The sequence below is a fragment of the Lutra lutra genome, chromosome 9 (genome assembly GCF_902655055.1).
Source record: "Lutra lutra chromosome 9, mLutLut1.2, whole genome shotgun sequence".
NCBI classification, from domain to species: Eukaryota; Metazoa; Chordata; class Mammalia; order Carnivora; family Mustelidae; genus Lutra; species Lutra lutra.
In genome coordinates, this window is record NC_062286.1 from 26,154,999 (window position 1) to 26,170,979 (window position 15,981).

The window sequence follows — 15,981 nt, forward strand, 5'->3', positions numbered from 1 at the left end:
TGGTGTTTTTTTGAGTTTCAGTCTTCATAAAAGTTTGAGGTATAGAAAATTTTTCAAATTAAATGATATCCAACTGCATGACAAATTATTTTCTTCCCCTACTTCCAGGCTAACAACAATTTTCATAAAGGTTTTGAAATAGCTACATCTTATATCTAAATACAGTCATTAAGTGCCATAAATTTGAATTTTACACATTGTCAGGTTCCTAGTATTAATAAAAGGTCTCTCAAGGTGTGTTATAGATCGATGAATCAGTTGATTTTAGTGCACATTACGTTTGGGAAAAGGGTGGGGAATTTTTTCCATGTAGAGGGAATATGTCTTAAATATTAGAGTCTCTGGGCCAGTTTACTCATAGGATATAGAGGTATCTATACAGTTACATATAACTACTACATGAAGTTGGAATATTACAGTATCAGAGATCTTAGTTTTTATTTATATCATTCAGATACTGTGGAAATGCATTGGTGGAAGACATTTTTTATAGGTTTTGAAAAATTTGAACTGACTTAATAAGTGGATAGTAGAGAATAGAAGATGTCCTTAGGTTAAGCAGGCATGAACAAGTAATTGGAGATGGGTCAAGTGTGATTTGAGCAGAAGAATGATACTTGAAGTAATAGTCTGGACACATTTTTTAAAAATGAGAAAAAGAGCTACATACATGATTTTTTAACTTATTTTTGCATTCATTAAGTCAAATTATTGAATATCCTCTTTTTGGGTCCTTACACAAAAGCTTGGGTTTGAAATAGGCAGTAGTGAGCCATTTGTTGTTTTTGAATTGAGTTACATCAGAGGTGTGTTGTTAAAAATTAATCTTAAACAACTGTGGAGGAAAATAGCTGTTATCTTAAAGGAAATATTGGAGACAGAAAACTCTGATCTTAGAGTCATTTAGGGTCTAGAGTAGCTTTCTAGGGTCAAGTCTTACTAGCGATTTCCTAATAATGGTTAATTTTCTTTAAAACCGCTTTGTCATGATTGACACATTTATAAATTTGTGTTTTCTGGGTATAGAAAGTACTTTAAAATCACATTACTAGAATTACTAATAAAACTTTTCTTGCTCTTTCAGGTAACCAGTGGAGTTTTATTAATAATAATCTGCACACTCAGAGCATAAATAGGTCTTCCAAGGCAGCAGTAGCCTTGATAGATTATATTCCAGAAAAATCAGGAAAGCAGCTAGTCATCATAAACAGGTAATTTCAGTATGCTTTTTATTTTAATGTTTGAGAACATTGCTTTAAGTTGCATAAGACAGTCTTGTGGTTATCAGGTGTTAGGTATGCTGTTTAAGGAGGTACTTAGGGAAATTGTTTAACAGATTTGAGACTGAGCTTCTTTATTTGTAAGATGGCAACAGTTTGTAGTTTACAAATTTTTGGTGAGGTCCTTTAAAGTGTCTACCTCTTCCCCTCGCTGTCAATACTGTTCTAAATAAGAGACCATCATTTTTTTTTTGTCTAGTAACAAGGTGTTTCTCTTTGTTCTTTCTCAATCCTTATCATTTCTTTCTTGAATTCTTTTTTTTTTTTAAAGATTTTATTTATTTATTTGACAGACAGAGATCACAAGTAGGCAGAGGCAGGCAGAGAGAGAGGAAGGGAAGCAGGCTCCCTGCTGAGCAGAGAGCCCGATGCAGGGCTCGATCCCAGGACCCTGGGATCATGACCTGAGCCGAAGGCAGTGGCTTTAACCCACTGAGCCACCCAGGCGCCCCTCTTTCTTGAATTCTTGATAGCTTCCAGTTGACCTGTGCTGGAAGGTCAGAGTCCTTAACAGGACTTCAGGGTTCTATCATGGGTCCCTCTTTGTAACTTACACGTTTGAATTTTAGTCTAGCCATATTGAATTTGAATTTATGAACCACCAGCCCCATTTTTCTCATCCAGGACTTTTGCATATAGTTAAGTATCTTTCCTCCCCACGCCCACGCGCGCAACCCCCCCCCCCCCCCCGTGCCCGGCTGCCAGACACATAGATTATTCTTTTGCTGAGATAACCTAACTTACTAGGCATGAGTTTATAATCACTTCCTCCAAGAGGACCTCTCTGTTTCCCAAATTAGGGTAGTATGTGTTGGTGGTACAGTGGTGAGCATAGCTGCCTTCCAAATTAGGATAGTATCCCATACAGTATATTCCCCATGTGTCCTATATTTTATCCTTTCATTATATTCATCATAAATTTTGGTAGGGATTCTTTTATTTTGTTAACATGAAATTTGTGCAGGTCACGGTGAGTAAATCATTTCTTAAAGTATTGTTAAGAGTCATGCAGAGTGGTCTTTTATACCTGGCTTTTTTTGTTCAAAATGATTTTTTCTTTTTTTTAAAGATTTTATTTATTTATTTGTCAGAGAGAGAGAGAGAGTGAGCACAGGCAGACAGAGTGGCAGGCAGAGACAGAGGGAGAAGCAGGCTCCCCACAGAACGAGGAGCCCGATGTGGGACTCGATCCCAGGACGCTGGGATCATGACCTGAGCCGAAGGCAGCGGCTTAACCCACTGAGCCACCCAGGCGTCCCTCAAAATGATTTTTTTTTTGAGATCCATTCATATTGAGTGTATCCGTGGTTCTTTTTAACTCTTGAACACCGTTCCATGAATGTTACAGAATCTCTTAATCCATTTGCCTGTTGATAAACCCTTTAGTGTTGGTTTTTTTCTTTTTGAAATATACACAGATGCACATATATGTTTCATCTGCTTATCATGCAAACATTTGCATGAAGACACACTAAATCTTTCAACACAAAGTCATATATTAGAATGTGGTTTTTATGGGAGGACACTTGTGCATATCTGGTTTTTTTTCTCACTTGGTTCCATGATCGCTTTTGAAATTGTGCATAAAATTTGTGTATACACATTTTACTGTGTAATAGTGAATTTATACCTGATATCAGATTCTTAGGAGCCATTACTTTATTGTTACTACCTTTTAAAATGGGTCTTTCTCTTTCTTTTACAGCATATACAGGGTTAAATGTTATATCCTTGATACATAGTATGGAGCCTAGTGTATTGTCAATAAATATTTGTATAATTGATTTGAACTGTAATTAGAGTTTATATGAAAATCCATTGGATCTGACAAGTTTGTGAAAGCATTAGGCCTTTTTAAAAACATGGGCTTAGCATTGAATTATTTATTTTCACTTAAAAGTTTTTTAGCTGTGAGCTATTTGATCTTTTGCAGGAAAAATGATGTAAAGCTTTTCCCTCAACTCTTTTTTTTTTTACTCTTAACTAATTTTATGTGGTAATAATTTGCATTTTAAAAAATCAGCTGATTTTATTGAACACTTAACATTATGCTTGCTGTATTTAATTTAGGATATGAAGTTGGAAAATAAACCTAGAGTATAAACCCAGTAGATTTTTCTTAATAAAATATTACTGTTTTATTCTTTACTATGATGGACATTATTGGGACTGGAAAAGCTTAAAGTGGGATGTGAGGCATAGTTGGTAGTAGTGTATCAGTATTCTCTGTTTCTCATGGTTTTATTATGATTGCAGGAAAGGATCTTGTTTCTAGGAAATGGACACTAAAGTATTCAAGGGTGGCTGGTCAGCATGTTGCCAGCTTACTCTCAAATGGTTTAAGGAAAAAAATGTCTTTTTATAGTAATTAAAGTTGCTGATTAAGATTATGGTTTGAAATAAATTTAAAAAATTTTTTATTGTAATTGTCACATTCTATCATTGAACTTTTAGGACAGTTTTCTGAAAATACTGTTTTATAGTAGCTCTTACACACACATATGTTGGTTATCTAATAAATGTGTATGTTATTTCTATTTTAGGATACATTTTTCTTTATATATGGAGATTACAGCCCAGTGAATATTTCTTTATATTAGTTAGTTTTTTTCTTTATGGTAGTTAATTTTTTTCCTGATAACAAAAACAGCTATCAAAAGTAGAAATTAAGGGGCGCCTGGGTGGCTCAGTGGGTTGAGGCCTCTGCCTTCAGCTCAGGTCATGATCCCAGGGTCCTGGGATCGAGCCCTGTGTCGGGCTCTCTGCTTGGCGGAGAGCCTGCTGCTTCCCCTCTCTCTGCCTGCCTCTCTGCCTACTTGTGATCTCTGTCTGTCAAATAAATAAAATCTTAAAAAAAAAATGGAAATTAAGGAAATGTTCTCTGAAGTAGTAGGTTTATTACGTTCTTAACTAAAGTATTCATTTATAATTATGGCTATCACTTTTTAGTGACTTTCTATTTAGAATAATGTTCTGCCTTATATGGGATGTGGTTAAGTCATTTAATGGATTTTTAAGGTCTTCTGTGCAGACATTTTTTTCTTTGTTTTGATTCATTGCTACTAACTAGTTGCCAGGGATTAGGGACTGGGCCCATTGGATAGGAGGGACATGGGTGGGCAATGTAAAGGACATCATGAGAGATCCTAGTGATGATAGTACTATCGTGCCCGTTCATGTGTCTACATATATGTAGAACTAGTACACAAACAGAGACATAAACTCGAGTAGAAGTGAAGAGAAATCTGAATAAAATTGGTGAATTTTACAATGTCAGTACTCTGTTGCAGTATTACAGCTTTACAAATTGTTGTCGTTGGAGGAAATTGAATAAAGTGTCAAAGAGATTTCTCTTATTTCTTAGAACTATATATCTACAGTTAACTGGATAAAATTTTAATTAATAAATAATAAAGACGGGGCGCTTGGGTGGCTCAGTGGGTTAATAAAGCCTCTGCCTTCAGCTCAGGTCATGCTCCCAGATTCCTGGGATCGAGCCCCACATCAGGCTCTCTGCTCGGCAGGGAGCCTGCTTCCCTTCCTCTCTCTGCCTGCCTCTGCCTACTTGTGGTCTCTGTCTGTCAAATAAATAAATAAAACCTTAAAAAAAAATAACAAAGACATTTTAAAAAATTTACTACTCTTAAGGGAGATTGCCATAAAAATAAAGCTAAGAATATTGTGTAATAAAAATATTTTCCCCATATATTTAAGAACACTTACTTTCCTCTAGAAAGTATCTATCATTCTCATTAGTGGCTTACATAAAGAAAGTTTTCCACTTACTTCCCTTTTCCCATGGGTGAGGAATTAAGTCTTAATTATAACATGAACAGATCATTTGGGATTTGAAATGACTTATCAGCAACACAGTTAAAACTAAATCAGGGAATAATTTATTCCATCAGTTGGATGGATAAAATCTATGAGGTATATAATTACTTTGTTGTTTTTAACACTGTTAGCTTAATTTAGGTTAAAAAGTTAGATTAATTTTCCTTTTTTTTTTTTTTAAAGCAACTTAACCTACTAAAAGCTAAACAGAAAGCTTTGGTGGAACAGATGGAAAAAGAAAAAATACAAAGTAACAAGGGATCATCATACAAACTTCTGGTAGAGCAAGCAAAACTAAAGCAGGCTACCTCAAAGGTATGATCTTTGCTTTTTAATGTAATTATTTTGGGACAGTCACTATCCTTTTTAATATTTCAATTTAGTTAAATATTTTTAATAATAATTAAGAAATTTAAGGTTTTGTTATTCTGCCTATCAATGAAAAAATCTATTCTAAACCATTTTTTTTTGAAGGAAGATAGCTTTTAACTCAAGGAAATATATGATAAATGTGGACTTACATTATGTTTCCAATGTGCTCCCTTTAAAGTGGATTGTGTGCCAGTAAATTAAAAATAAAAGTTTCAAGGAAATGTACAGTTTTCTTAATGTGTTCTTAAGTGAAAATTAAATCCATTGATTTGTAAATAAAATTTTAAAATACAACTTAACATGTATTTTTTAATTTGGGGGAATAACACATGTAGCAACTAGTTTTGTTTATTGTGTTTCTATAAATATGAGATTATAGTTATTCCATCATATTTTGAGATAACTTGAGTTAATACTCTATACTTAAAGTTGTGTTACATAGGTTTCTTTATCCATCCACTATTTATGAATTATGTTTGGAAAACTTTGGTAATTTTTATTCAAGATGTTAGATTTGACCTAATGTAGCTTTAATATAGAATTTCACTTTTCTGAAATTCTGTTATAAGTCCAGTACCTTACTCTAAATAGGACTTTAGGCATATTGGTCAGTATAGCTTTTAATAATCTTATGTGGAATCTTATGGTTTATCTAAAATTTTATTCCTTAGAAGTTGTGAATTTCCTGAGTGAATATTTTCATTCCATTAATAAATTTATACTGGAAGAATTTTCATTTGGCAAACACTGATTTAAATACTGTAAATTTTTCTGTGTAGCACTTCAAGGATTTAATTAGGTTACGTCGGACAGCAGAATGGTCCCGTTCTAATTTAGACACAGAAGTTACAACAACAAAAGAAAGTCCAGAGATAGAACCACTTCCATTTACCCTGGCCCATGAACGTTGTATTTCAGTAGTGCAGAAACTTATTCTGTTTCTCCTCTCCATGGATTTTACATGTCATGCAGATCTCTTACTGTTTGTTTGTAAGGTAAGTAAACTAATAGGCATAATTTATAATTACAGACTGAGAGGGTAAGAAAAAGAAAGAATGTATTCTTAATTGGTTTTGATTAAGTTATAATAGTGCTTTTATTGGTTTTCCTTTATGTAAGTCGGAATTTTTTTTATTGTGCCTTGAAAGGCTTAAAAAATATTTTGTCACACTTCTTAAGAGATGATTTCTTAGGAGATGTGATTTATATTTAACCTAGTTAAAACTAAGTTAATGTAGATTTGAAATGTATATAAGGTGGGTATATCTATCTGCAAGCTTCTTTTTTCTCTTAATTAAAATAGGGAAATATACAAATAAGTTTCAAATTATGGTAATGAAAGGGTTTTAATACCCTGAAGGCCTTCTTGTAGCATATTCATTGTTTTTAAAAAATTATTTTTAACTATTCCACCAAGAAGGCTTTTTTTGGGTTTTTTTTTTTGTTCATTTTGTTCATTTGTTCTTAATGATTTTTCCTTCTTTGAGAGAGAGACACACACACACTCGGGAGCTCTCACATACGTTGGGGGGAGGGGCAGAGGGCGAGAAGCTCAAGCAGACTCTCCCCTGGGCATGGATCCTGAAGCAGGCTGCTCTCAGAGCCCAGACTCATGAGACTGTGACCTGAGCAGAAATCACAAGTCAGACATTTAACCGACTGAATCACCCAGGCATCCCACTATTCCATAATTTTTAATGAGATTTTAATATTTGATCATGAAAATACATTTCTTTGTATTCCCTCTCAAGCAATTTTTTTTTTCAAGCAGTTATTTTGATGCCAGAAACATATCTCATCATTGAAAAGTATTATTCCAACAGTTTGGTTTTGGAGAAAACATATGTAATTGCTGTAATTGCTCTAATTTCATAAATGTATTGCAGGTTCTTGCACGTATTGCAAATGCCACGAGGCCGACTATACATCTGTGTGAGATTGTCAATGAACCTCAGCTGGAAAGACTACTATTACTTTTGGTTGGAACTGACTTCAATAGAGGAGATATATCTTGGGGTGGTGCTTGGGCTCAGTATTCCTTAACTTGTATGCTACAGGATATATTAGCAGGTTTGTCCAGATTTATTTTTTAAAGGGTATGTCCAAATTAGCTTGTCATAGCTTGAATAAGTAACACTTAAAAAGAACTATAACCCCCGAAGTGGAAAAGGTCTATTTAATGTTACTGCCTTAGCAATTACTTAGAATTACTTTTGTATTTAATTATGTTGACAGTTGTATAAATGTTAAGTCTTTGTGGAGGAGTTAGGTTGTTAAAGCACAGGAATATTATAGCTAGTTGGTTTCATTATTAATATCAATAATGGGCTGCTTATCAGTACTTTATGTGGCCTTGAGAGCTCTACGTGCCTTAGGTTTTTCATCTGTTAAATAAGGACAATAAGAGTATCTTCCTTCCAAAGTTGTTTGGAGTAAGCGAGTTAGTGTATGTAAAGTAATTACAGTAACTGCTGTTCATATTACACATTTTCTGTAAGCACGGTATTACTTGTCTTTAACATTTGAAGGTCATGCAGTGGGTCCTAGCATTTCCTTAGGTAGGTGGGGAATATTTTGCCTCCGACTCTTTTATAGTTGGTACCACATACATGCCATCATTCTCTAAACTGGAGGAAAAATATGTTGTCATATGTTTTAGAGGTCTGTTAGTAACTTACTCAGATAGTTATGACTTCTTTCATACAGGGGAGTTGCTGGCCCCAGTAGCTGCAGAAGCCATGGAGGAGGGGACAGTGAGCGATGACGTGGCTGCGACAGCTGGGGACTCTGATGACTCCCTACAGCAGTCTTCCGTTCAGTTGCTGGAAACTATAGATGAACCTTTGACACATGATATAACGGGTACGTTCCTTAAATTGTGTTTTATTTAAGATAGTCTGAGTGTTTTTTTTTTTTTTAATAAAAATATATTCAAAATTAAGAATTTTAATGAAGTAGATAATTTTCACATTTTGTCTTAGGGCTTTGGCCTTAGTAACCAGATTGGTTAAATATGATAAATACATTCAGTTTGATTCTCTGAATGAATTCTTGTTATAATAAAACACTGTCCTTTCATAATGTCCTAATTATTTTGATATGGTCCTGATTTGGCTCTGTTCAAGAAATCTAGAAAACAGTTAAAGATATGCATTGGTGAAGATAGCAAAGTTAAAGGCTCTTAATTCTTTAAGATCCAGCCTTTTTGGTGTATTTTCTTTCTTTTTTCTTTCTTTGTTTTCTGCCTTTTAAAAAACTGTATGTGTATCTTAGCATACGCAATCTTTGCTCCCTTTTTCTTGAAGAGAGTGTTTTAGTTACTGCTGTGTGTGTTGCTGGGGCTGTGCTTATTTCATCCATTGGTCACTTCTCAGTCTTAACGTTCTCTCATAATTTTATCCTTTTTATGTGATATTCCCTTTATCTGAAATAGACTTCCTTCTCTTATTTGCAAGATGAACTCCTTATCTATGATTCACAGAAAGCTTGCCCTCTGCAGTAAGCTTTTCCCACCACCACCAGCAGCAGTGTTGGAGACCGCCTCTGGTGCTGCCTTCTACTCTAGATGGTTTCTGATAGCACTTATCATGCTGTATAGTTGGTTTAATTTCTATAGTGTATCCTCACTCTGGACTTCAATTAATTTATTGGAGAGCAGAAATTTGTTTTATTAATCTTCACATACTCATACCCTAGTATAGGCTGGCATGTGCTAGGTGTTCTATAAATATATGTTGAATAAGGGGTGAGAAGGATGGGAAAGTAAGGTTTATTTATTTATTTATTTTATTTAAAAAAAATTTTTTTTTAAAGATTTTTATTTATTTGACAGAGAGAGAACACAAGTAGGCAGAGAGGCAGGCGAGAGAGGGAGGGGGAAGCAGGCTCCCTGCTGAGCAGAGAGCCCAATGCGGGGCTCCATCCCAGGATCCTGAGACCATGACCGCAGCTGAAGGCAGAGGCCCAACCCACTGAGCCACCCAGGTGCCCAGTAGGGTTTATTTAAAGCATAGAAGTTTAGTTATGAACTTTGAGACATCTGAGAGCAAAAGAATTTCTAATTCAGAATAGAAAAATAAGGTGATTAGCAGCTTTTCCTATAGGAACTACCAGGTTGAGAGCATGACTCTCTCTTTCCTAATCCTATGATGGCGTGTGCTCATCACTGATATCAACGTACTCTGAAAAGGGGGAATCATCTGGCAAGAATGTTACTTTGCCTCCTGTGTTCAAGGCTCCCATTTGACCTGATCTTGTGAACTTTGTTCATACCAGCTTGCGCAAAATCAACACACAGCTGTTAGTGAATTAACAAGTCATAAACCAGTGCTGAGTCTTGGGATACTGGCAGAGTTTGAGGTAGTGGGACTCACTGTTCTGCCAAGGGTGCTTTTAGAAGTATGTGTTATGGGGCATGCATGTTTGCACCAGACAAAATCTGGTGCCATTGGCATCCCAGAGTGAACATGACACGGAAATGATATGCCATTTGCTCTGCCCAGGCTGCCTTGGCCTTACCAGCACTGGTCATTTCTAAAAGTCATGGTATTGAGGAAGTTCCTGAACTTCCTTTGGTGTTTGTAGATAAAGTTGGTGGCTGCAAGAGGACCAAGGAGTTTATATTGCTTAAAAAACTTAAAGCCTAGAATGGTATCGGAAAAGTCTGTGACTCTTAGTGAATGAGAGCTGGCAAGAGCAAAATGAGAAACCATCGTTGTATACAGCATAGGGGATCTGCATCATCTATAATGAGGACACTGGTATCATCAAGGCCTTCAGAACCATCTCTGGAATTACTTTACTTAATGTAGGCAAATTGAAACATTTTGAAACTTGCCCCTGATGGGCATGTCTGATGTTTCTGCATTTGGACTGAAAGTACTCTGCAAGTAGACCATCTCTATGGCACTTGGCATAAGACTGCCTCCTTCAAGAGGAATAACAACCTTCCCATGCACAAGATGCTTAATACACTACTTAGCAGAATCTTGAAAAGCCCAGAGATCCAAAGAGCCCTCTGAGCGCCGTGCCAGAGGATTCATCACAGAGTCCTGAAGAAGAATCCACTGAAAAACCCAAGCATCCTGTTGAAGCTAAACCCCCGTGCAAAGACCATGTGCCAGAACACCATTCCTTGCCAGGCCAAGAGTCATAAGTTCTGGATGGATAAGGTGGCAGCAGCCTCAGAAGCCAAGTCAGATGAGAAAGGGGTTCCAGGTAAGAAGCCTGTGAAGGGGAAGAAGGGAAAGAAAGCTGTTAGTGTGAAGGGTGTGAAGAAGCAGAAGAAACCTTTTGCAGAAAAAAACAAAAGCAAAAACGCTGCAGCTACCAAGAAACCAGCAGCTGCAAAGAAATCTGCAGAAGAGAAACCTACCATAGAAGAAAAGCTTGCTGTATAAAAACTGAAATTTGTTTGTTGTATAATTGTCAGATCATTTTGGATAGCTAATTTTGAATAAAGATGATCAAAGGCAAGAAAAAAAAGGTGAATAACAGTCATGTGACTTAAATTCTCTTTGCTTTTCACTTTAATACAGGGTATCATTTTCTGATTGTGGATGTAATGTAGTGCTTTACATATTGGAGGCAGTAAAATGAGTAATGTTCATTCTAGCAATGGGTAATGATCATTTTCAATAACAAAGTTTATGCAGCCTAATTCAGTAAGAGCTAATTCCATGGTCTTTTTTCCCGGGGAAATCAAATATTACTGCATGGTGTTTTTACTTGTATGTTCTAGAGTAGTACATTTGTATATTTACTGTTGTTTAATTGTCAAGTATAAAAATTAAGAGATTTTTAAAGCAATAGAAACATGTCACATACAAGTAAAATAACTTTTCCTATAAATAAAAGCAATATATTGGTTACATTTCATGTTGCATACTCTCTCAAAATCATTTTCAATTATTTGAAGGTGCACCTCCTCTTTCTTCTTTGGAAAAAGATAAAGAAATTGATCTTGAGCTACTTCAAGATCTAATGGAAGTTGACATTGATCCTTTAGATATTGATTTGGAAAAGGATCCTCTTGCAGCCAAAGTTTTTAAGGTATGATTCGCTGTTCTTTGCAATTAAAATATTTCATTTTATAACTTTTGGCTTAATCACTTAAAACAAATTACACATATTTATCATGTAATGCTGTCCATTATTCAGTGTTCTCAAAATTCATTATTCTGCTATAGGTCCTTTGGTAGTTTTTTTATAATACCAGTAGAATAGTATAAGGAAAAATTGTACCCTTTTATTAATGTTGCCACTATTATTGTCTTATATATTAGTAAGAACCAGTAATAGGCATGGGGAAATTTAGTTATAGGTTACTAAATTTCAAGCAGCATTTAAGCCCCTCTAAGGCCAGTTTATTTCAGATTCTACTTCTGTATTAGCTTCAATGTTTTCTGAAAGAGATATACCCCTAATACTTTATATTGCTGCTTTTTGTGTAAGAGATTTTTTTTTTAAGGATGCTGATTTTATCTCTCAGGTTCTAAATAAATAAGGTATTTTAAAAGTTTGGTATAAAATGAAGAGAATATTACTGTTCTATTCCAATAGATCGTTAAGATCATATGTGTGTTTTAGTGATTTAAAGGGTAGGGGAGAATGTTTATTTTGTAGCCCTATTTGAGTTTAGAAAGTGTAAATAATGTCACTCTTGGTGAAGAGGTAAAAATGAACCACCATTTTTTTTCCACTCTTTTAAGCCAATAAGCAGTACATGGTATGACTATTGGGGTGCTGATTATGGCACCTACAATTACAACCCTTACATTGGAGGTCTTGGAATTCCTGTAGCAAAGCCACCTGCAAACACAGAGAAGAATGGATCACAGACAGTTAGTGTTTCAGTATCTCAGGGTAAGTGTGTGTTAAATTTTAAGTCATGTGCTACTCCCTCTTCTTCTTCTTTTAGAGATTTTATTTATTTATTTGACAGAGAGAGAGATCACATGTAGGGAGAGAGGCAGGCAAAGAGAGAGGGGAAATAGGCTCCCTGCTCAGTCAGAGCCCAATGTGGGGCTCGATCCCAGGACCCTGAGATCATGACCTGAGCTGAAGGCAGAGGCTTAACCCACTGAGACACCTAGGCGCCCGAGGAAGCACATTCTTCCAGAATTAGGAAATTAACATTAGTACTATATAACACTTACACTTCATTCAGGTTTCAGCAGTTGTGTTTAAATAAAGCCCTTTATGCAAAGGGATTCAAAGCAAAATTATGCCTTGCATTTAATTGTCATAGATCTTCAGTCTCATTCAGCCTGCAGCAATTCAGAGTTCATTTTCATGGCCTTAATGCTTTTGAAGATTCCAGGCCAGTTATTTTGTAAAATGTCCCTCAAAATTTGTGGTTGTGTCCTATTTCCTCATGATTAGATTGTGGTCATGTATCGTTACCAAAAGTATTTGAAGTGTAATGCTCAGGTTTTCTTAATGCATTCTGTTAGTTGGTTTATGATTTAAATTTGTTCCCTGATCAGTGATTTGAAGTTTAATTACTTGATTTACGGAGATGTGTGCCAGTCTTCTCCATTGTAAAGTTACTCTTTTCCCCTGGGTAAAGAACTTTTGTGGATGTGGGAGAATGATACTTGGAAACTGTTCTTTTTTTTTTTTTTTTAATTAGTCTATTCATTGATTTTAAGTAGATCCATGGTTTCCTGTTTTATTCAGTGGGTCATCATTTGTTATTTATTTTGCTTAGTTTTTATTAAAGTAAAATATAACGTAAAATATACCATTTTAAGCATTTTTAAGTATACAGTTCCATGGCATTAAGTACATTCACAGTGTTTTCATTTTTTGTTTTGATGTTCTGATTGTCCCAGATTTGACCAGTGGGATGGATCTCCCTTCGCTTATCTGTCTCCTCTTTCCTTGTTTTCTGGCACAAAAAGATGCCCCAGGCTCATTATTTCCTTTTCCTTCCCCAGACTGGGAATTAACTACTTCAGCAAGGAGAAGGGTTTTTCAAAACCTTTTAATGGAAGAATGTGATTAAGAAGCCAAAATTTGGGTGCTAGGTATACTTAACTATTTTGGTGGCTGTTTCTCTGCCCTCTTGGTGGACAGATCTAGGGAACATGTGTGTTTATACACATTTGCATCTATATTTCTATATCTGCCTTTTTATCTAGAATGCCTTGAGTTCATGTCGATATATTTGGCTGTAATCTAACTCTATAGGCTTCATTTTACTTTTTAAAAATTTTTTATTCATATTCCAGTTAGTTAACATACAGTGTAATATTACCTAGAGTTCATTTTAACATACTCCCTCTCCATATTTGTATCTCTTTTCTCTGACCTTGAGGAACCTGGTTCTCATTATCCTTAACTTCATTTCATTATCATTACTTCATTTAGCCTCCTTTGCACAGATGTTGGTACCTGCTGTGGTGATACTCCCTGACAGGTTTTCTAACATGAGGACACACTCTTTACCCTATTTTGCATTTGAATGTCAAAATTTTATTGTAGGAAGTAGGCCATGAGTAACAATTAGAAAATAGCTCTATTTCTTTGAATTGCTTTTTGTAGCCCTGGATGCTCGCCTTGAAGTTGGACTTGAACAGCAAGCAGAACTTATGTTGAAAATGATGTCTACCCTGGAAGCAGATTCCATTTTACAAGCATTAACAAATACATCTCCTACCTGTAAGTGAAAATCACCATTCTTAGAGTATTGCCATGAATCATTTATCTCTTAATAATTTTTAAATGCATTCAGCAAGGACAGATGTTTAAATTCCATGTGTGGTGTGAGTCTGAGTGGGCTATGTATATAGCACTTCTCCCTCACCTAGTTAGTAGCAAGTTGAGCAATAAGACAAAGTATTAATTAATAAATTGGGAAAGTGGAGGGGGAACAAAATACCTCCATGTAGTAGTATGCTTACTTTCAGTCCAAAAACCTGAATGATGTTTTTGTTATTGTGTTGTGAGGTTAATGAGTTGTCTGCTTAGCTAGCAGTTAGCCTGGGAGTTCATTGCATTATATCCACATTTATGATAAAGTGGGATTTTACATACAATAATTACCCCTTTTCTGGGAGAGAGATGGTTCAAGACCCCCAATGGATGCCTGAAATCACAGATAGCACTGACACCTATATATACCATATTTTTTTCTCTACATAAATGCCTGTGATAAAGTTTGATTTATAAATTAGGCACAGTAAGAAATTAACAACAATAATAAAATAATTATAATCATGTATGGTAGTAAAGATGTGAACGTGGTCTTTCTCAAAATCACCTTTCTGGTGGTGATGTTTGATGATAAAAGCCTGCATGATGAAGTGAGGTAAATGATGGAGGTGTTGTGATGGGGTGTTAGGCTACTCTTGACCTGACTGCAATGCCTGCTGATAACAGAAACCAGAAACCATGGAGAGCGGAACCCCAGATAAGGGGGCACTACTCAGTGGCATCTTTATCGTCCTCAAAGACTAGGATGGAAGAGATATATATGGGCCTCATGGAACTGCTGAACTGAGAGGATTTACTACCTAATTATGTACCTCAAAGGAAGGCAAATGTTTTAATAAAGAACCAGATAGTAAATATTTTAGGCTTTCTCAGCTGTACAGTGTGTGTTGTAACTACACAACTCTGACTTGGTAGCAATAAAGTAGCCATAGTCCATATCTAAACCAGGAGGCCTGCCTGTTTTGATCATTAGGCAGTCGTTTGCTGAAGTAGAACGCTAGACTGGGGTAGATCGCCTCCTATCAGTTAAGATAGATAGCAGCCTGTCTCACAAAGACAGAAGATTGAGGAGCTGTGCTAAGCAGATAGTGGTGTTTTTATTTTTCTTAGGCCTACAAATTATTGATCTTCTCTGGAGCATGGTGAGTAAAAGGGTAGATGTACTAGTTACAACCATGGAAGAGCATCATGTTCTTCCCCTGTGAAAGGGAGTTCATGCTGCGTTAGAGAAATTTGGGTTTTTAGACATTTCTGTGTCAAATTGAGTTCTTTCACTTTGTGGTTTTCATTTATTTCTTACCTTAGGCAGTATATAGAAAAGCGAAAAACTGAAGAAAAGGTCTAGTTTCTATGATCCTGGTATTGGTACACTAGTATTATTGTATGTTACCTCTTATGTAATGGAGGGATCTCTTTTGTTGGGCCAGCCTCTCCACAACCACAAGCAACTCAGTACTGACCTAAGTAGTCCTTTGCTTTGATAGACATTTCTTGTTTAAAACAATTTATTAGAAGATGATTTTGTAATTTTTATGTTTCTCTTCATATTATGTCTTTTGATTATTGTTCTGTTCAGAACTGTGTCCCCTTTTAATATAATAACTCTTAAATATGTGAAAAACCTCTCTTAGAACTCATGTAGTTCTCTCCTCCCCATGAATGTATACTCATTTATTAGTTTGGTGTGTGACTTGGACATCAGAATTTTTTAATGCTTCCCAGATAATTTTAATGTATAATCAAAGTTAAGAATCAGTGGACTTGAGTCTAAATTATT

The 15,981-nt window shown here is 35.6% G+C and overlaps 1 protein-coding gene across 1 annotated transcript in view; it reads left to right on the forward strand.

Annotated features, from left to right (window-relative positions):
• Positions 1 to 15,981, forward strand: part of BIRC6 (baculoviral IAP repeat containing 6) — a 237,681-nt gene that overhangs the window by 112,788 nt on the left and 108,912 nt on the right. The window contains 9 exon segments of the mRNA XM_047746606.1: positions 1,085 to 1,141; positions 1,144 to 1,211; positions 5,298 to 5,429; positions 6,266 to 6,481; positions 7,373 to 7,556; positions 8,193 to 8,348; positions 11,404 to 11,537; positions 12,197 to 12,350; positions 14,034 to 14,150. Of these exon segments, the coding sequence (XP_047602562.1) occupies positions 1,085 to 1,141; positions 1,144 to 1,211; positions 5,298 to 5,429; positions 6,266 to 6,481; positions 7,373 to 7,556; positions 8,193 to 8,348; positions 11,404 to 11,537; positions 12,197 to 12,350; positions 14,034 to 14,150 (1,218 nt within the window).